This window comes from Lissotriton helveticus, chromosome 5_1, assembly GCF_964261635.1.
Source record: "Lissotriton helveticus chromosome 5_1, aLisHel1.1, whole genome shotgun sequence".
Taxonomy (NCBI): domain Eukaryota; kingdom Metazoa; phylum Chordata; class Amphibia; order Caudata; family Salamandridae; genus Lissotriton; species Lissotriton helveticus.
In genome coordinates, this window is record NC_136065.1 from 259,650,164 (window position 1) to 259,673,269 (window position 23,106).

At 40.8% G+C, this 23,106-nt stretch overlaps 1 protein-coding gene across 2 annotated transcripts in view; it reads right to left on the bottom strand.

Annotated features, from left to right (window-relative positions):
- NDOR1 (NADPH dependent diflavin oxidoreductase 1) overlaps positions 1-23,106 on the bottom strand; it is a 206,077-nt gene that overhangs the window by 139,065 nt on the left and 43,906 nt on the right. For both annotated transcript variants that reach the window (XM_078642145.1, XM_078642146.1), the window contains exons 2-4: positions 14,160-14,294; positions 11,728-11,805; positions 6,174-6,271 (exon numbers count right to left, since the gene is read on the bottom strand). In XM_078642145.1, coding sequence (XP_078498271.1) covers positions 6,174-6,271; positions 11,728-11,805; positions 14,160-14,294 — 311 coding nt within the window. The remainder of the gene's footprint in view (positions 1-6,173; positions 6,272-11,727; positions 11,806-14,159; positions 14,295-23,106) is intronic.

Below are 23,106 nucleotides of genomic sequence, written 5' to 3' on the forward strand. Positions count from 1 at the left end.
TACGTGCAGAATGGGTGAAAATACTGCTCGGGTATTACTATTCATTATTTTACATCTGGTGTTAATGGGACACAATTATTTGCAACATCTGTGGGCAACATGGCTGCTTCTGTGCCTATGAATTACCTCCGTAGTGAAATACTATGTTACAGTACTTACGGCTGAGAAAAGGATATGCTTAAAGATAGTGAAAAATAGGAGTCTTCATTTATAGAAAATAAAATTACAACACTGGCCACAATGGGAACATGCCACACCTAAGTAGAGAGCAGGTCCTAATTTGGCTAAAAAAAGAAAAGTGCACGAACAGAAATGCAGCGAATGAAACAACTAGGCCCACCTTCCTCAAGGAAGAAGATTTTGGAAACACTATCTCAAATAGTGCATTTTGAAGCACAATTTAACTTAAATTTGTTAAAAAGGATAATGACTTCAGAGCCACAGCCCTTCCCCTTGAAATATCCATGTATTCCTGAATTACCGTCATTATTTGGTTAGTTTAGAGAAAGGGTAGTGACACATGTATATTCTATAAGTGACTTCTTTGGTTTGGGTAGCAGTAACGTCACCATGCTATTTTTATGGATACATTTGATAAATCTGCAAGGGAAACCTCTTGCCTATAATTTTTTGGTGAAAAAGATATCAGTTTTGAGCTCTGTCGAATCCTTAAAAATGTACAACTTTCTTCTGAAGTACAGCTCCGCAGCCTAACCATCACCCTCCTTAGCAGCCACTCCAAAGCAGTCCCAGAGTGCCCATCAAGGTGACCACCACCATGGATGTGCAGGGTCGGCCTAGGCTAGGAAGAAGTCCAAATAATGCAGCGTTCAGAGATGGACTCCCTGAATGGGTGGTACATGCACTGTTGTCTTCTTCGCATCCCCAAGTGTGGAGTAACAGCATTATAGGAAGATGGCTAATAAATACTCTAGTATCTGTGAAAATCATTTGAATACTTTGGAGACAGGCAAGAGCTGATAGTCTCCCAAAACACAGTGGACTGTACCTGGGAGAGTAGTTTGACACAAACCTGCCCTCAACATCCCAAGGGCCTGGGTCCCAGCAGGGATAACTAGTAAAAGTAGTAGCTGTCCATGGCTCTGTGGCCAGGCTCTACCACCACCAGAACGTGATCATGGCAAGAAGAAAACTGGAAGTGCTCAGAGTCGCCCATTAGTTAAGTTGGAGTTGGGGGCAGGAGAATTGACATATGTTTTATGGCTTATGTTGGAGTAAGGGAGGAGGTGAAAGAAACTGGAAATGTTTAATTGGCAAATCGAGTACTGGCAATCTTTTAAATCTTGTCAGTTGTATATTGCACAACACCATTACTTATGTGTATGCATTTCAACACTGCCGTCGATACTTCTAAGGTCCTTTCTCTGGTGTTCCATGTAAGTACATGCAAATAATATTAGTGCAGTGCCTTTTATGCAACTGGTTGTCAAAGGGGGCTGGGTATAGATCTGTGAAGGGAAGCCAGAGTCATCAGTGCCAAGGAAGAGTCACTGAGCATGCAGGCAACAGCAGAGATACCGAGGAGGAAGTGGTACAGTTATACTGCTAGAAGGCACAGGTAACTGTCATTGAAAAAGAATGGACAGACAGTCCTTTGCTGAATGTAAGTATGTAAGGGACATACCTAAAGCCGCACATGTATGAGCATCCCCCCTGTTGTGTTGCAAAGTGCATTTAAGTGTGTAGGATGTTACTGTTGACAGGTGTTGCCAGGCAAATACCTGCATCCAACAAATGCATGTGCAAATGTGCCCACATATGCTGAACCCATGACCTCTGTCAACGGTATTGCATCATCATTTCTAGGATGTTGGCCTTCCAGAATATGTATGAAGCCTGTACACGTACTGGAAACAAAGCACACGTGTGTAAGATTAAAGTTCTATAACATACCAACTCGATTATTAAATAATCTTGCACTCAAGGGTTTCTGCACACAAGATGCCTTTCAGTACCAGCCACAAGTGTGTAATTCCTGCTTTTCTGGCCAGAATCCTTGAAGGTATGAGTTTTGCTATATAAAACTTCTTTTTGATGTATTCTTTACTGGTAAATTATACCAAAACTTTCAAAAAGTAAAGGGAAAATCATGGTACAAATATAATAAAAACATTGTCCAAAGAAATTTAAAATCGGAAAATTTAGAGCAGGGCTGTCAACCCTAGGCCTAATCCTCACCATATGTTCAGGATAATCATACAATTAAACTTAGGAGAACTCGTAAAATAGTGGGTATTTTGAAAATCTGGCATGGAGTTAGGGAGTAGTGGTGAGAACATGCTCAGTTACCAAAATAAGCCTGGGGAAAAATAAAACATGTAAGTAGATAAAGTCGAAGAAAAACACTGTTGTCTATGTACCATCTCTCTTACATCAGCAGGAAACTGTCGGAGGTGTGCTTATAATGTTGTCAAACAAGTGATACCCCTTCAATTAAAGAGCTAAAGCAAGCTTTTCATGTAAATTGTTTATTGCAGAGAGTATTATGTGTAATTTGGCAAGGCAACTGGAAAACTGCATTGAAAGGTCATGCAAAACTTCTGTGCCAAATGCCACCTACTCCATCAATTCTCAAAATAAAAATGTCTCTGCTTCAATACCGCGTATGACCATTGATTACCCATCGGTATTTACATGCAATAACCCAATATTAAAAATACCCTTTGTATTAGAAAATGTTTTACATGTAGATTAGGAAGAGTAGTCTAGGAGTAGGATGGTGTTCTTTGCAGCTGTTTTACAGGGTTTACAAGATTTGTCTGAAATACTGAGTGGAGTGGCAGTGCTAGGCAGGGCAATACATTATCTAATGTCATTATGTCTGGCCAACTGTTTCTGCTGATCCCGGTGCAAGAGTCAGCTGCTCAGTGTGTGAGTGAACCTGTTTCCAAACTGCGGTAAAAAAATTAAATAAGCCAAGAGCAATTTTCCAAATTGAAGCAGTGGTCTTACTAAACCAACTGGAGTGTAGAAGTTTCCAGTGACAGTTAAAAAAAAGGGCATCAAGGGATCTGGTAGCCACTGTAATTGTGATTATAGTTCAGAATAAGACCAATGTAGGTCCAATTAGTCAAAGGGTTTTGGTAAGAGAAGCAAGGTGTTAGCATGGGTTTGCATTAACTATCGCAATGCCGGTGCGAGCAGATCTTCAGAGGCCCATATCATGAAACTGGACACCAGCTGTCAATAAGTTCTGGTTCAATTCAATGGGTCAACTAGGTTGTAATGTTTTATGGTTTGGTTGAAACCACAACTCAAAAATTGGGTATCTCAGAAACCGTAATAGCCATTGAGATGGTTTAAAGGGTTCTACCAACAGCGTCACATACCACAGTCAACAGAGGTCAAACTTACAATGTTGAGTCTCAACCTCCATGTCCCTCTAGGCCATGAAGGAAAATCAGTACGGGTCCCATGAGTGTATCTGAACAGTGCTGGATGGTGTAGACTCACCATTATAATGCTCCTTGAAATCGTCCGAAGTTGGGTGATCCTTAGTTCCTTGTTTGTGGTTTTAAAGAACTGTCTACAAGCTTTTTGGGTCTCCTGGGTAGCGCCTTCGACAAGCCAACCTACATGCCCCATTACAGTCAGCTGTGCCTTCCACATTTCCGCTTAGTCACAGGCTTCCTCTGCAACGGGTTTTTAACCTGTGTATGTCTCCATGCTTCCAGACTGCATAAAAACTTCCACCAGCAAGGTCTTGTGCACAGCAAATATTCTCTCTGTATTGGGTCACAGAGCCTCATCCAGACACTGCACAGGTTCTCTTACACTGAAGGCCTTGTATTTTCTCTAGGAACACTGACTGAAAATCAGAGTGAGCCAATGTGCATGCTTATTTTAAATTGGGCAAGATAGATTGTTAAACACTCTGTGTTTGGTCAAAAGGTGTGAAAGAATTAATTCAACAACTGTTTAAGAAGGTGCTGTATTGATTTTATATAGTCCATTATAAGAGTAGTTTCTCAAATTTTACAGTACGGAGTATTCACATAGGTGGGGTTACAAGTACATTAGAGGGTTTGATGGTCTAATTATTTTCCCAGCATACAGAGTAGAAAGTATGTATAAAGATTAATTAACATAGTCTAGCATATCACTTAATGTTTGCATAGATTTTTGGTGGATGGTAAAAGAAAATGAAAAAATGGCCAGTGAGGCATTAACATTTCTGTCCAGAAAATAAAGATCATGTGCTTATTGGGGTATACAAAGAACCACAGTTTTAATTGTAAGGTTACAGTTGGCATGGTGAGGGTGGGCCCCTAAGACCATATAGCATGGCTGATCACAGAACGCTTGCTCCTGTGTCACTCCTCAGTGTCAGAACATGCTATGGCTGTTTGCATTATACAGAACCCCATGGGTTGCACCCCTTGGGGGACCAGTCACACTAAACAGCATGGATGTTTGCATAATGCCCATTCTCATAGATGGCTTCTTGCCACTCCGCTGTGTCTTTCTAAGAATATTTACTATGGATGACTGCATAATGCTGCTCCTTGGCCACCCTTTGATATACACTGCTATGAGATGCTGTCTGATACTTATGGGTGGACTACTCAGAGCAAGCACTATAGCTGGCTAAATAAAGTCTATTCTTTTGGCTCAATGCCACAGCTGAGTGGACCTCAGACTAAATAGCAAGGCCAACAGTATAATGGCTGTTCATCTGTTGCCCTATTGTGAACCATCAGACTATACACTACAGCCAGCTATATAAATCCATCCCTGTGGGATGTCCACTGTCACATCCGAATGGACTCCTCAGAGCATATGCTGTACTGGTTGCATGATGCCTATTCCTATACGTCACTCCTCTGTTGCTACGGTGTGGACTCTGGAGAATACATTGTAGATGGTGCCCGACTGCACCCTCAAAAAATTAGCATGCTTTTACCCTGGGCTCCTCCTTTGTCCATATTTATTTGTGGTTTAACCTGTATGATAAAGATAAATCAAAACTGCTAGATATCCACACTGGTTGCATCCTTAGTGGCTTTGTTTTTTCACACGTTTATCCTACATATTTCCATAGTCACAGCAACATTCAAGGTGCAACACAGTTGGAGTAGTTTCTGCCATACAAGTACAACACCAAAACACTTCCCACTCAGACCACACTGCACCTTCACACTTAATTATCCACCCATAATGAACATGCTAATGCTTAAGAGACCAAACTTACTCCTACAAGCTTCAAAATCATACTTAGGCCCAGGGACAAAACACAGAGAGGACAACTCTGTTCTAGACACACAACACCAACATTATACATATAGGCCACGACAGACACAGGGTCGAGACAGATTTGCATATGGCTGGGTCTGAACTGGGGTGGCGAAGTGAGCTAAAGAACGATGATGGATTCAACCCAGATCTGTGACTGGGGGGGTGAATGTCTGAAAAGTTTCAGCACTCCGTCCATCAACTCCTTGTGTTTGCACATTATTTCATTCACAGCACTACCACAGAGTAGTGTGCTATCTATCTACACATTTTCTTCAGCGCCTCACCAAAGGTATGAAGCCCTATATAATGCAATGCAACTAAGGACAAGGCAATATACTCCAGAGATGACCATGTAATGTAGAAAAAAGGATATTAACGCCTTGGCTGCGGGGCGTTTTCACCTGCTGTGCGGGGGGAGGGGGGCCGCGCGCGGCGCCGCCGTGCTTGTGACGAGCTCAGCTCGTCATGAGGCACAGTGGAGCTGCCCTCACGATCACACCCGTTTTGGAACGTTCAGCACAGCGGGGAAATTATCCCCGAAGTGTGAACGTTGCAACGGTCGTGACGAGCTCAGCTCGTCATGATTGCAGCTCAACAGTGACTCATGACGAGCTCAGCTCGTCATGAGCACGCAACGGGTTAACATGACATCCTCAAAAAAAAGGTAATGGAAACCTTTAATGGCTTGTAACCCTAAATTACTGGAAATCTAAGGAAAATCATACATGTGAGAAACACGGTTTTCCATTCCACTTCACTGCTCAAAGATTTCCTTTTTTGCCATGGTAATGAGAGTAGAGATAAAATAGTATATTATGAGATGTTACACAAAAACATTTAATCTGAATATCAAATGTAAAAAAGAACTACTTCATAATAAAATTAGACAACACGAGGAGCAGAATAAATATTCTTACTTGGGATATGAAGAATCTCCAAGACCCAAAACGGCATATTCCAACTGACAAAGTGCATTGTTGGGCAAGTTTCTGCGAAAAATGAATCTCCAGAAATTCTAAAACCAAATTCATATTCACAGCATCATTAAGTGACAACTTCAGGTACAAATCTTTTGTTTTCCTTCTATAAAATAGTTTTGCATTATTAGTACCATCTTTAGTGAGACTGTGGTATTAAAATATCATTCAACAGTCAATCAGAGCCTGAGTAACTTAAAAATCCCCCACAAGCATAGGTTAATTTTTAAAGATGCCAATTTACTGTATATTCTATACCATTCCAAACACAGAAACATTTGTCTAATAATTCCTTTGGAACTACTGTTTTATTGTTTAAGACATTTAACAGTACTCTAATTAGGGGCAGAAAGAAGGGAGAAAAAAAGGACTTCAGCAGATAGATAAGATGAAAATCTATTGTCCTAGCTTAGTGCCCTTTCAACATGTGATCTTCTTTTGTGCTTTAGAAATGACTAATAATAAGCAAACAGAGAGAGCTGAGCATTGAAAAGACAACCTACACAATTCACACATTAATTCTTAGACAAAAGATATTATTCAATCTACATCTACCTGTAACACACATTTCAGTGACAGCTTAGTTGACTGTATTCCTTAGTTTGAATTGCTTATTGTGGAATGAGTCAATCACCTGGGAGGAGCAAAAACTATAAAGAGTTGCCTTGTCACATTATGGGCACCTATCACATCCAGACAATTTCTAGATACACCCCTGAGTAGCAAGGCAATAAACAGGCTGAACCCCAGCTCTGATGGTTTTGTAATGAACACTAGGAAATAAACCATTTTGAAAAAAAGTGAAAAGGGAAACAGAATGGATCACAATAACAACATTATCTATATTGTTTGTCAGGAGCCAGAATTTCACTTACTCGTATTGAAGATATTAAGTCAATAAAGACAGTATGTCATGCCAAGTTTTCTAGTACGGATTTCTATATAGGTGTCAGGAATTAATTTGGGGCTCTTTGGCAGCTCTCTGATACTCTTAAACTAGCATGGAAGATGCTGGCAAGTAACAGCAGGATCGTGAAGAGGAAAACCATCACAGTGCAACTTTTTGAAAGAACAGTTGGCTTTGCAATATTGCACGTCAAACTACAAATCCAAACCCCCTACTCTGGGATGGGGAGTGGGGAATTCAGACAGGGAAAGAATTCATGGCATTGGGCTGGCTTCCCAACAGGCTTCAATCAAGCTGTGCAGTTTGTGAACAAATAGGCGCAGATCATAATTTGTGACTGCGAACCAAGCCACTGCTCAGAGATGCCTTTTAATTTTTCATATGTTCCCAAATCATCACTTCAGTGGTTGTTGAATTCAGTTTAATTCCTTTATTTGATTCCGCTTCCTGTCCCAGACCCCAAGTGCATGGCAGTTTAAATGCAAATCTTTTCCTCTGAAGGACTCACCTTCAGAGTATGTGGCTCCCAAACTTTTGACTCCTGAGGATCCCTATTAAGTCACTTCTGGAAGCAGAGGACCCTCAAGCAAATTGTACTATTTAAATTTCCCAACATTAAAACAGTAATTCGCAAAAAATACACAAATAAGTGCACCCAAATACCCAAATTACTAAAGATTGTATTATTTCATATTAAAAAAAATTGCTAAAATAAAAAAAAATTATGGGAAGGTTGATGCTGCATCTCTGTGGCTAAGTTTTCAATGTTCGGTTTTATTTCACAGTTCGAGGCCCCAGCTCCTGGCTGGGAACACAAAGCAGTCCTGGCAAATGTTGTCAGACCAGTCCCCGTATGGTGCACACCAAGTGTAGTGTCTGAGCCTGACCACTACAAAGGGAGCTTTGGGGGGCTCTCCCCAAGAAAATGTGGGACAAAATAGTGCATTCTACACCACATTTGTCATAATATATTAAATTGTATTCGCTTTTAAAGCACAGTAAATAATGCCCTTACTGTGCACCAGGATCCGACAAATTTTTTTGTGGTGGTCAATGATTTCCTCACTATTGCCCTCCAACATTCACATCATTCATACTGGTAGGCATTTTTTAAGTGTTTGGTGTGGAGAAGAACACACTCAGGATTCAGAACATAACACAGTGTTTCACGTTGACTTTAATAATGAGAAATTATTTCTACCCAAACAAAACTTTCTTTGCAGCATCAGGATAATGAAAGACTGGGAAAAAGCATTGCTCACTGATTGGTACCATGCAGTTTTCATACAGCTCTTTGATGACAGTTCATAGCTCACTCTTCCAGATTACGATTTATTTATTTATTTATAAAGTTTTATATTGCACGAACAAGATCCCGAGGGATATCAGAGCGCTTTACAATAGGATGGGAGGAAGGACATTAATGCAAAATCAACATCAAGTAGGAGTACAAAACAGGAATGATCGCAGATTCATGGACAGTTGCACAAAAAAAAGAGAGCAATAACAAATGATAGTACAATGGAAGTAAGAACAATGTCTTTGAGCGGGTGAGCCTAGCCCAATTAGGGTAAGAATTTTTCTCATAAAGAATTTTTTTGGTTCCAATTTGAACGCCGCAGTTGAAGAGATTCGGCGTACTTCCGGTGGAAGAGAGTTCCATGATGGGGCAGCACCGGAGAAGGCTATGTGTCAAGTTCTCTTTTTCCTAAGGATGAGTTGGTTTCCAGAGGAAAGTATTGGCCCTTCTTGAGGCTCTTACACCACAAGAAAGCTCAAGTTTTTGCGCAAGGTACCTGGGAGTATTGAAGTTAAGGGCTTTGTGCACCAGAACGGCGATCTTTAACTGAATACGTGCTTCATAAGGCAACCATTTGCGAGATTTTCGGACTGGGGATATCTGCTCGTTTCGCTTGGAGCCTGTAACCAGTCTAGCGCTGTATTCAGTGATGCTCCTAATGGAGCCAGAGAGCATCTTGTAACTTATGAACTGCACAGTAACAAAATAATCTCTGTGACAAAAGCAGTAACACACTGAGCTATGCACACAAAATACAGCTTTTTAAATGCATGGTACCCGTTCTTTGCAGCATGCATATTAACCATCTGCGCTACCTTAGATGAGTCAAAGCTGCAACTGGACAAATCTGCCATCTCTCTCCAGCAGGTACATTAATCACCAGAGTTATCTTGATCTTTAATTGTTGCACGAAAACCGCTGATTATTCAAATAACTTTGCACTGCTTTTAAAACAGCTGCCTGCGGACTCCCTGGGAATGTTTCAGGAACCCTTGGTGGTCCGCGTACCACAGTTTGGGAACCAGGAGGTTTCTTACGGACTTATAGAAAGAGTCCTGTTTTTACTGGAAACTGTTGTTAGTGTTTTCTTTATATCTGCAGTTTTGAGGTCCTTGGCTGGCTACAAAGTCAAGTAAATTGCGTAATGTCCTCCTTGCCAGCTCCAGTGGAATATACTATTACTCCTAGAGAGCATCCACTTTCTCAACTGTACCACAGTAAAAGGGCCTCAAAGCATCCCCTTTAAGATTCCCATCACCATAATCAATACCAGATCTGCCCTCGCAAAACTGCTCTGCTGCTGGTAACCCTGTGTTCCTTAGAGTTGCATAGGTGAGCTCCACCGAAGGTTTACTCTGCCACTTAAGTTTTGGTGACTTGGCTTAACCTTTCCAAAGGCCATAAAAGTGGTGGGGTGGAGCTGGGACGGGGATTTTTTGTGAAGTTTAAAATGCAGAAATTTGAGAAAACTTCTATTTGCAGTTTCCAAATATATGATATTTAACTGCACATGAATTCTCAGCATAGGTACTTACTGCCATTCTATATATACATGCATGGCGGACATTGAATTATTTTCGGTCATTCATTTTGTGGTACAAAAGTCTCCGGAACAAAAAAGAATTAAAAAAACTGGGAACTCTGCAGGTACGTTTTATGGCACAAAGTAAATGTACATTTTTTAAATAGTATGAGGTAACACATGATGACATGTAAGAGGATAGCTGATGTAGGGATAGCTCATGCAACTTAATTTAAACAAATAAAAATCCATTATTTACCTAGGAATTCCTGACAAAAACAGTTCAAGATTTTTGAAGGAATAATGAAAAGAGAAGGGATTTTGCATACAAACAGCGGATTAGTAATCATACAATATTGATCTCGAAGTGGTGAGCCCAAAATAACACATGGAACCATATGCATGCATGTGTTATTTTTAAATTGAATCTGTAGCAATAAAGCAATGTGACGCTTTCAGAGAAGAGGAATACATAAAGGAAGAGTCAAAGGACAGTTACTGAAAGGGGGAGGAATGGATAGAGGGTTTGGAGAGGGAAGGGAAAGAGAAGAGTTGGGTGGCTGGGGGAGAAAGACTAGTACTGTCTGGGATTTGCTACAACTAGGGGAAATCATGGGAATGTGTTGGTTGCATAGTGTCAAAGTAAAGTTTAATTCAATATCTTTGGAGAAGGAGGAGGCCAGGCATCTTTTCTTCCCCTTCCTAAAATTCCCTATCACTAGTCTAGTGATGCGGCTGCTGTGCGACATGAGCTGCCCCGAGGAGGTCTTGATATTGGAAACAAGGTCAATGGAGGCCATGATGTACAGGTTTGCAGGTTATGTAGAAGATCTTGAAGGTGATGCAGAAAGAAGAGGGAGTCTGCAGCAAAAGTAGAGTGGGCATTCACAATAGTTGAGATTAATCCTAGGTCTTCACTGTGTTTGCTGAATAAACTGTCCCAATCCAGCATAAGAATGTTTTCAAAGGACAAAATATGTGTTTGATTGTTAAATATCCCTAAGCAACATCTATTCTTGGTGACAAATGCATGTTTACATTTACATTACTTTAATAATAAGACAGCTGTCTGAGCTTTGAATGGAATCATTACTGCTAAAAGATGATCATTCTTGGGGGCCGAATATTTGCAGTGACGGGCTTAGTTTGCAGCTTAATTCTGCGGTGAAGACAGTGGGAAAGTTTACTGCATGTTAACACATAGGAGCTGTAGACTATAACCTGACAAATGAGGCTTCCGAAACCTTCTAACCTGTTGCAACTTCAGCAAAAAAAAATGCTGATAAGTTTCCAACTCCCGCTTGAGGCAGAGACACAAAATTGGTGCTTGGTGCCATATTAATAAATATTAACATAAGATAGTATAAACAGGTGAGGTATATCAAAATTCAAATTCCATCACAAAGGCAGTAAAGAGACTCAGGCAGAAAGTTTAAAACCTTCACTGCGGCGGCTATTCCGCCGCAGTGCTACGGGTTTTGAGCGGCCGCGCGGCGGGCGCATGCTGGTGACGGAACCGCTCCGTCACCAACGTCGGTTGAGCTGTGCTCGTGACGGAGCGGTTCCGTCACGGCCCGCCCCGCTCAATAGAACCCTCAGCGCAGGCGCGGAATTCGCGCCGCGCATGAGCGTTCTATCGAGCTGGGCGGGCCATGACGGAACCGCTCCGTCATCAGCACAGCGCGACCGCGGCTGATGACGGAGCGGTTCCGTCATCAGCACCGAAGGGGTTAAACACACTTATAGTAGGAACACACAGACCTACCTTCATGTTATCTGGAGGGTCGCCTTGGCCCGTAGTTGCACAGACAAACACCACAAGTGGCTCGTTGATCAAGTTTGCCTTCAGGGAACGAGAAGAAAAAAAAAGTACCTTCATCAGAAATTTCACATCAGCCAGAAATGGAAGACAGCCCCGAGACGGACTGCAAAACAATCATTTTAGTTACAAATATGAGCTTTCAAACATTCATAGACAGATATACAATTAGCAAGCAATCACAGGGAGGTAAACTAGAGAGAGAAACTCACTCCTAGGCACGAAACTGTGATGCACAGTGTGTGGAAATATTCAGAAGAGGTGGACATATGCAGAATAGATGCTGGATTTACACCCTGCTCTGGTGATTGTAGCACATTTCTGTACGACGATGGAAAGTTACTGATTCGGTTATCTTTGAAAGAATTCCAGGATATTCCGAATATTCTCTACTGTTTATCGTGGATCACCGGAAGTTTCTTTGCTTGTAGTCATTTCAAGTCATCATATCTCTAAACGATGTCTGGACGGTTTTAGCATTCAACAATTGAAACAGCTCCCACATTATGGCTAGAGTGAGCAGACATCTCACGACTCAACAGGAACTTCCGAATTTGAAGGACTGTACATTTTTACTTTATTTCCAATTGTTTTATGAAGTACAAACTTGAGCCTACAGAACTTCATAACATAAAATAAAAGACACAGTAGGGTTGCAATATGAAAACACAATATGACATGGGAACAGGGTATGATTAAATACTTCAATGTTATGTTCTTATAAGCAACAAATACATATATTATGACTAAAATAAGGTAGCAATATATAAACACCTTATTGCATACGAATAGTTGCAACATAGTTTCAGTGAGAGCAAAGTTATAACAGTTTAAGAAGTAAAATAACGTCAGCACATACCTTTTTAAGATATACTAATAGTGAATGTTTATACATAAAGTAGTAAATACCTTCATTTTATACAACAGAGTAACAAAATAAGGAGGTTTAAACAGAAAGCATAAAAAGGATAAACTAATTAAAAGTCGTATTTTGTTCCCCAGCATGATGTCTTCTATAGATTGATGTGTTTGCTTCGTTCAAATTCCAAACAGCCAGAATAAAACTGAAGAATAGCAATGGGGAGTTAATTACCCCAAGACAGCTTGGAGAACATGTAGAGAAAGATCAAACTATAAATGTAAAGAAAAGTTTTGCAAAGTTTATTATCACCGTTCTGTAGTATCAGGAAAAAGAAATAAGCCAAAGCATCATACAGACAATCACCTCTCAGACACAAAGCCGTAGGAGCACTCAGACAGGCGTCAAAAACAGATGGGGTTGCAAATATTCCTATGGCCCTGAAATGGAAATCCTTGGCTTTGGAAGCCATTTAAAATGCCTTTATTGGCAATACACTTCTTCATGTGGAGGGGATTTTGGAAGGTAGTCCAACCGAAATGCAGGGGGGGTTATTGTAGCATATTGTCAAGAGTTACTAGACTTTGGGAGAACAAAGGAAATTCACTGAAACCAACACTTTGATGAGAGGAGCAAGAATGCGAAGGAGGTCCTTTCCCTGACAGATTAGAAATGGAAACAGCACGTGTTCACAAGGCGAGTAACAAAAAAGGTATGTATTGCAGATAAATGGATAAGATGTGTAGAGGTTTTCGAAAATCATGTCCCAGAAAGAGTGAGGACACTGTTTTAGCTGCCAAATTTGTGATTGGGGGTCACATTTTTCTTTTTGTGCCCAGGCCTATTTTTGTCCCAGTCCAACTTGGCCAATGTTAACCTTTTTAGAGGTCACTTTTGTCCTAAAATTGATACAGGTAAATTTGCCAAAATACATTTTAGAGAAATTCAAGCTGCTAACCGCTATATATTGTAAGGTTGGACTATTTTGACCCATTTTGAACATGTAATACTTATGATGCGGTGTTACACTTCGGAGCAGAAATGTCACATTCTTTTCAGCAATACCTTTGCAAAAATCTCACAAACTCTTTTGGAGCGCGACTCTTTTGTTTGAGGTCATATGCAGGAGATAATTAATCAAAGTTTCTGAAGATGACAGAAGTGAAACCCACAGTGGGCCACCTTGGTTTCACTATCTGTGGCAGCGCAGAGTATTTCCGTTCCTCCCTCTCATGTCAATGTCAATGTCAAATGTTCTTGTTAAGCGCACATATCACCGGGGAGGTCTCATGGCGCTGTATGTGCAGGAGGAGATGAGAGCAGCTTAGGAATCAAAATCTTCCGTCCTCACAGATATAGAAGTATAAAAGGGCTGAAACACGCCACATGTAGTCAGGCCATACCAGTACACAACAGGCAACACTTTTTAGATCTCCATTCTCTTTTAAGATTATCATTGAAGTTTGTTGTATTCTTTAGATACTTGTTAAAGCCAAACATATAAACTATGTACACTCACCACTTTGTAGCTGTCCAGAGCCTCCACCCTACAAGAGAAGTGCCGGCGTCGGGCTTCTCTGCCAATCCTGTCTGCAGCATCTTCTGCAGTTCCGGTCTGACTTCCAAAAAGGATCAAAATCTTTCGTTCTGACATCTGTAAAGCAAGAAAATACAAAGGTCAGGATGGCACTCGCCACTCATCAACTTAAGTTGCTCCCATAACTGTCAATCCGCAACATTAAACATCAAAGCACTAAAATAACGATTGCAAGTTTGTTAAATGTGCAGTCAGACACATCAATGTTACCTTAAGGTCTGTGGACATTTTTCAGTTGTGTTACCCTTTTCCTGAAAATTCAAACACTCCATAATGCTAAATTATATGTTAATCTTTAACAGGGTCACACAAAAGTTGAAATATATCTTGCTTAGGACCTCAAAATCCTTAAGATGGCACTGGGTGTAGAGACTGAGTCAGGGTAAAGGTCGACGGCAGGAGAGAGAAATACAATAGAGATAGAGTAAATAGAGAGTAAATTCACTTTCACAGGGCCCCCTTGGAAGGTGGGGGCCCACTTTGCCCATGCCTTATCATGCCTGAAAAAGTATCTGATACAACTAAGAGGGAAACTACATGGTCATCATATGGAAGCAGCAGCAGTCAATTAGGGCCGTCCACACTACCAGAACACTAAGCAAGGGAAAGATACAAGAACTCCAGCACTCAAAGCTCATTAGGACTCTTCCAGGAGCAAGCCTTGGAGAGCTGTAGACAGACAATGGAAGGCCAACAAAATGTGTCTACAGCTTTAAAAAATATCAGGTTGGGGGGAAATGCAAAAGAATTGAACCTGTGTTGCTTAGCCATTCACCTGCCCCCTCGAAACTTTTTGAACAAACTCAAGGCCTCAAATATTTGCTTTTTTTATTAATCAGCGGTTGTCAGTTCAATCACAGCTGTCACATGAATCACTCCAATTATTTCAACTAATGCCTTAGTCCATCTAATTTCAGAAGTAATCCTTCCCAAAAAAAATGAACAATGGAAAAGAGACTGCAAAATAACTTTGAACCCAAAATATATATATCAAGCCGTTCACATCCACGAAGTTCATCAAAATGCACTTTCAAAGGCAGGGAATGACAATTTCTCAACTCAATTCTCAGCATCGTGGGGCCTCATGAAACTACTCAAGCAGTAACTATATTCCTGAGACTGGAGCGAAAGAATTCTAATCTATTAAAATATTTGAAATTCACGGGGCAAATAATGTTAGTAATTCAGTTGTGCAGTAGCACTGCGTTTGACTCAGGATTTCGCTTATCTCAAACAAGCAGCTAAGGCAAGAGGTTGCCTTCTCACTGTAAAAACACAAAGCATGGACGTGATTCTAAAGGCACCCGAAGACTAGTCCTCAGCCTAATATATCTTTTTTTTTATATCTCAAAACAATTCAAATTACAGAGCACCTACAAATTATGCAAGCAGTAATATTTTTCAATATATTTCAAAGAAAAAAGGCATAGATTTTTCAAGATATGTGTCTGCATTTCATCTGTTCCTGCAGCACATAATGTGTATACAGTTGCACTGCTTTATTTACTTCTCAATTGGTATTCTAAGGAAAAACCTTTCATTGTGCCTAATCACGGAATGAGTTCAATAAACATTGCCTGTCCAGTGGGATCCATCCGCCAGGCCGCGCTCAGGCCATTCCATGCACCTTATGGCATATGTACACTTCTTTTGTTGTTTAGTAACATAACAAGATGGAGCTTTATCAGTAAACGAAAAACGAGGAAGATTTCATCTGCCAACAAACCAACACCAATGATTCCTTTCACAAAGGATTTTGTGGGGGTAATCTAACTACTCAAGGAAGGATTCTGCGATAGTCCAGATATTTTGTAGAGCTCTCACAATTGGGACTTAAAACGGAGTTAACTGGCACAAGTGTTCTGTTCCGGATGCCCTCTCTAACTGAAGGTCTTACGGCTAAAGCTGCTGACTTTGGAGCTGGGGAACCAGGTTCGAGTCTCGGCGTCAGCTCAACATCCTGTGATTCTGGGCAAATTGCTTAATCTCCCTGTGCCTACCAAAAAAATGCATGTGTCTTTGTGTAACGTAACTGGTGCTCATGTAAAGTGCTCCAATACCTTCGTGACGAGTTTGCGCTACATAAATCTGCAAAAAGAAATGTGGGCTGCAAGTAAATACATTGAACATCTTTCCTGTGAATATCTGGTACACTGAAACCATATCATTGAGTTGCTCTACTTTGTGATTTACCAATCTGGCACCACGGGGTGGGAAATGCACAGTGTTCCAATATGATCCCACGTAAGAGATTTGATGTACAAGATAATTCCAATTTTGATTAAGGGATCCAAGTCATGCATGGGCTTGGAGACAGCCATCCAGATCACAACATTTTGTTACGTATTTAGGACCATGCTACAAATTCCTTTAACCTAAATAAATTGGATGTTAAATCCCTGAGCTTCAGATGGCACATGAACGCCGATGCTGTTTTAGATGGTGCAAATAAAGTAATATTTGATAAAGCAATTTCAAACTACTTTTCTGGAAACAGCCATATAGGAGTATTTTATTCACAGAAGCTTCAAAACTAACCAGCTCTTTAGGTCCCCTAGGTGTTTGCATATTTGGGCTGATTTCCAGTTAATGATGCACCACAATACTATACTAAGCATGGTTTCCTACTAATGTTACAGATTGTGAGGGCAGTCACCCTTCACTATGTACAGTATGTTGAGGCGATCCGGTTTTTATTAGGACAAGCCTGGGCAGCGCATGCGCTGCTCTGCGACACATGCTGTATTTGAGTATGGACTTGAAGCCCCGCCCATATTTGTCATTGGCTTGTGTCACTGTCCTTCATAAATGCTGGCTTCTGATTCTTTAATAGGCTTGTTAATCCCTCCTTAGTATCGCCTTGTCTTCATTTGTAACCTCCCAAATGGACTGGCTCTTTTACTTCGGTTGTTACATGGTAAGTTTTATTTAGTCTGTAATCACTATTTTCTTTAATGCGTTTCTCCTACCACAGGTACTACAGCGTGCCATGCGCGCTTTCACTTACAAAGCAGCCCGAGACAATGGCGGACACTTCTTTGAAATGCAAAAGGTCTTGCATTTACAAGAATTTTAGTTTTATTTGTGTGTTAATTATCAAAACAGATAAATAAAAGGCATTGTCATCTACAATGCCAATAGCTTAAACTCTCGCAAATGCGAGACCTATTGCATTGCAAATACTTGTGTTTATTTTGTCCTTGGGACAAGTAGGCCTAACCTCCTGTAGCTCAAACCCTTTGGCTGCCTGTGTGCAGTAACACATTAAGGATTAGGGAAGGGGCTGGTCTGATGCAAAGGTAATATTTGTGTCCCTGAGTTAATGCTATTCAAACTTGTATTTATGGTTCATTAATACAAAGCCTTTATTATTAGGGTGAGTGCTCAGAGTAAGTGTTGTAAGCACGGACTGAACTTCTGACAGTGATTCCACAAAAAAATGCATACACATGCATGCAAAGTATAACAATATGAAGTTACGTACAATGTATTCTCTCTGACAAGATGCAAATATATTCAGAAGTTTGAAAGCAATATTGATGATTCTTTGCTTTCAAAATAAAATATTCACAAACAAATGCAACTGGGAAAAAAACGTTTTGTTAAATTACTGAAAATTGTAGGTATCATTTCTTTGAAGCATCTGTTAGTAATATGTGCTGTATTTCCCAAAAAATATTAATAATGTAAAATCAGTGAAATAAGTTTCAAAAAGATTATGGGAAACATGAGAATAAACAATCATTGGCAAAGCCAATAGGTCTGGCATTGGGGGTAATCCTTTTGGTTTTGTCATTATGTGTTTTGCTTTGAAAGGGTTTTTGTAAAACGTTATTGTTGTAGGAGCTGCTGGGCCCTCGCCGTTATAATAAATATTGGCAAAATACAAAAATATTTTGGGGACTCAAAAAGCACACATTGCGACAGCAGTTCCTGTCATTGAACAAAACTTTGTGTGCTAATATGCTTCTTGTGAAAGAGCAGAATGCTGTCACAGTAAAGCCAGCTGATAGAGAAAGCGATACACTTTCAATAAAAATAAAAGATCTTGGTTAGCACCAGACCTAATAAGATACCCAATTCTTAATGAAAATGTGCATCCAGGGTACCGTATTGTCCGGCGTAGAAGACGACTGGGCGTATAAGACGACCCCCTACTTTTCCTGCTAAAATATAGGGTTTGGGCTTTACTCGCCGTATAAGACTACCATGAGTTCTGGCCAATGTGGGGTGCCTCTTCTTAATGCACACTTACCCACTAACTCGCCTCTGTGCTAACATCACCGGCAGGCTGCGCTGGTGTTTGTTTTGCTCAGCCCATGACATGGTGGTGATCGCGGTAAGTGAGAGCTGTGGAGAGATGTATGGCGTTACAGGGGTGACTTTGTACCGCTATCATTCACAGGCATGACTGACATAAATTGCCTCAGTCCTGGCATTTCTTCGTGGAAAATGGCATTCATTTTCCTGCTGGTGCAGTGACTATGTTTCGGCGTGTGGGTGGCTTCCTATTTTTTATTTACCGGCGTATAAGACGACCCCCGACTTTGAGAAGATTTCATGGGTTAAAAAGTTGTCTTATACACGGGAAAATACGGTATATGCCCTTGCATTAGTGCAAATGTATGGCTTTCATGAATTCAGGCCTGGAAATTCTACTCTAAATATTTGTGAACTCCATTTTAGCACAAGCAAATATGCATGTGTAGATTTGCTCATGTAAAAATCTGTTGAGCGTTTACGAGCTCACTTTCCTCCCAACCACTTTTTTTCCAACCCTGGAAGAAGTTTCACTTCTGCCCTTGTCAGAGAGTAAATGTCCAACCTTTCTCGGTATGGGAAAAGATTAGAGAAGGCTGGTGAAAACCCCTAAAACAGGCAAGTTAGTAGGTTTGCACAGACGCAAAAGGGCATTCCAGCCATGGAACTATTGCTTAACGCTACCTATAATCCCAGTATGCAGATCTGAGGAAAGGTGGCAAAATAAGAGAATTGCTAGTATTCAGACCTTACTATAGTATGATCCCTGGTATTATCAGAGAGGTTATTATCAGTGCATCTCCTATAATGAAATTGCTGCTATAATCTGTCGCTGCACTACATGGCACCAAAGGGACAAGTGGATTTTGTTACAGGACAAGTAGATTTAAGAAGCAACCTGTCCCATGCACAAGTAGATATGTTATTACATTTCACACCCTGCCTGAATTTCAATGGGTATGGAATTTCAAATCGTTGGTGCAGAAGAGTAGATGTCTCTTCATCTCGTTTACCCTTCTTCAAACTTCTGGTCTCAAGTCTGGCAATACTGCAAAGAGAGGTGCTGCCACATTCAATGGAGACCTTAATCTCGCTTGCCATGTGAAGCATAATTCTTGAGTTTACTACCTTGTAGTATAGGCGCAGTCTTTAAAGGTGATGTGGGCAGGACAATGGACAGAGGTAGGGGCTGGTGTGTCGAAGCACAAAAGACCTTTAATGAAGCACGCCACAGCATGAAAAAAACTCTTCAGGGAAACAATGCTTTTCTGTGATACAGACTAGTACGACATTTATTCCATCAAGAAGGGACAGGACCAGTGCTCTACATTTGTACCCATTTTTCTGATATTGGTTTATTTTACAAGCATGTAGCTCCAAAAATAATAGTTGAAAGGTTGAGCAACTTCAATGATTTTAACAGTGGGGTGAAATTGGGGTGAATTGGGAAGCAAAATTCTAATTGACTTGTAGTGGATTCTTTTTTATCTATAACTGGAACTACTTAGCTCCTAGACTCGTGGCACCATCTGTGCCACTGATAGCTTGTACTAGAGGTGAAGTTGACTATGCCTTCCCTGAGCTGAACTGCCGAGTGACAGTAAGGCCACTCTAAGTGAAACGTGTTTGCGTGTGTAACGAAGAGGGGAGTGTGTGTGTGCGTGTGAGAGAGAGAGAGAGAGAGAGAGAGAGAGAGAGAGAAAGAGAGAGAAGTATGTGATATCGCATTTCCCCTAGAGTACCATCCCCTTCTAACACGCTTTCTCTCTACACCTAGATTCTCTTCTGTGAACTGGGCTCAGCCAAAATCCACTGTGGACTATAATGGGGCAAACTGCTTACTTTGTTATGCCCACAACACTTTCAGCAAATAAACCAAAGTAGTGCTTTCAACATTGCATACCTCTTCAGGGGTAGTATTGGGGAAGGGGATTCCACTGTTACAATGTAGTGCTTGAATAGATGGGTTTTCAGCTAGAAGTGGAGACAGATGGAATCTCCTAGATTTGGACTGGGATAACACTCCAGATCCTATTAGGGTAGCAGGAGGATGTTGGTGAGAAATTAAGTTTGCTGATGTCTAGTCTGTGATGCTGCTGCAGCATGTTGTGTGTGTGTCACCCATAGTCTTTATCATGGTCACCAGGGACACTGATGTTCCAGATATGACTATCTTCTAAATAGTGCAGCAGTTCTTAGATGTAATATGGATGACAAGTGGAGGCCAGTAGAGTATTCGGAGGCTCTGTGTGAACCAGCAGAGCACAGTATCCATTGAAATGGAAAAAAGACCAGGGCCATGTATAAGTTATGAAGTCTGCTTCTACCAGTAAGCGCATTACTTGGCATATGTACAGCAACTGATGGCAGGTAGTCTTTGTCTTATGGGCAATGCGAACCCTCAAGATGAGATTGTCAATGTAGAAATCAGGCAATGTTGCTCTGCCCATGAGCTGAAGAGGGAAGACATCCTGGGTCATCTTGCATAGCCAACATTGTACCTCATATTGCTTTCAGTCAGTGCGGAGGAGTACAAATTGTGTCATGAAGGGCACCAATTTGAGGAAGGCTTTGGACAGCTAGGCTTGGATTACAGAAATGAAGAACACGTTCTGCAAAATATATGCTATGGATGAGCTCCTCAGTGCTGATGCTCTGTTTACCCAGTCTTCTTACAAACTTGTTTGCCTAAATTAGGATGGCAAAGCCTGGGCATAAACTAATTACAAGTTACTCTTTGTAATTCCACTTCCAATAGTGGACCTAAGCCCACCTTTCTCCCAAAGAGCCAGTCCACAACCCTACTATGTGGTCTTACCCTCAACCAGAATAAATGCTGGGGCCCAACGTTTTGCTCAGAAGCCTGGAGCTGGTACTATTGAAAGGCACAGTGGTGAATACTAAAGCATTGTGGTCTTGATTCCATACACCACCAAAAAAATCCTTGTCTCTTTATCTCACTTATGCATTGTTCTTTTTCATCTGTTTACTCCCTTTGTCACTGTTTTCCTGTCTTTCTGTTCCTCCCTCTTTCTCCCTTTTGTGTTTTTTCTTTCTCTTGCTCTCGATCAAAGTCTGTTGAGAAAAAATAAGTCTTGATCCCCCAGAAATTAGTGCCAGTGGGCCCTACCTGCATCCAGAAGCTCAAATTAGGCACTGCCCTCACATAAGGAATGGCATGATAGAGATGAATCATGGTAGATTCAGTGGCTGCAAAACGAGCAGAGATCCTACACATGCGCTTACAGCGCAGCTCTCAAAAAAAGTTAACCCTTGCTGTGCAAGAGATGTTCCAGTGCATTAACCTGCAGCCATAAAATTGCATGAGTCTAACAAGAAACAAGAGGGTCCAGTACAGGAGTACTTATGGTGAACATTGATTACTTCATTACATTGATTACTCGCTCTAGGGAGAAGAGAAACAGTGTTTACAAATTCTATTCAATAAGTACAAACATGTCTTATCCCCTCCACTTAAAATGTATATATGCTAACACTGCTGGTAATGTGCACTTTCAAAACTACTAAATTCAACAGCAAACATTCCCAAACAAAGCAACGGTGCATAGAAAACCAGGACACCTTAAATCAGGAGAGTATCGAAAAAAGAAATCAGTCAAGAAATCAGACTTAGGGAGTTCCACTCCGCCTTTTAAAAAGTTGTTATTAGGATATGGTACATTCTTCAAATATGAATCTCCAAGCAACTGTTAAGAAATCACGCAATGATTCTTACTTAAAGAAGAAGCAGCATAGGAACGAACAAAAGGGAGGGCGTGACAGGGAGCTTTAAAAGTCACACATATTCATTGTTTCTTCAGACAAAGACCTCTATTAAAAGCTATTTTAGAACAAGAATATAAATGTCAGTTTAAAAAAACACCCTCACTATTGAAATAATAACATACAAAATGTCAGGAGTAGTGGTGAAGGTTTCTCATCTAATCCATGACTCAATTCTGACATGATAATGGCCGTGCAATTCAAAAAAAAACCTACCTGTGTTTTTATGGTTTGAAATCTGAATTTTATTTTGAAGGTTCAGAACAAGTCACTCAACCACTTTGCAGCTCTGTCATTTATCATCACTGTTGCCCCACCAAACATCTGCCAGCCCCATACACTTTATTCCACCTTCCAATTCCACCCATGGTTCACGGAGATAATTGCACCAGTACTAAAAACACAAGTATCACATGGCCGTACACCGGCTGGCTCCATACATCATTTACAAGATCCCATGATGAGAGATATGTTGAAACAGTCTAAATTCAAATGCGACTGTAACGTTCTGTGTGGGTTACACAGTCACAACCCCTTGAAGAGTAACACAGCTGACAAAGCATCAAAATGGACATAGAGCAAAAGGCCGGAGGAATCAGTCAAACTGGAGTCGAAGTGCACACATTAAGGAGTCCCTTTCAGTGCTTGTCCTTCAAAAAGTCAATTGTTGAGCATATATTAGATTTCTATAAAAGGTATAAAACACTGCTACGTCCTAATTATAAATATTCAAGTTATTTATGTAGTACAACTCACAACAATACGGTCTCTAGGCACTGAGGCAAAAAGGGAGAAAGAAGCAGGGATTGCAGTAGAATGAGGTCTT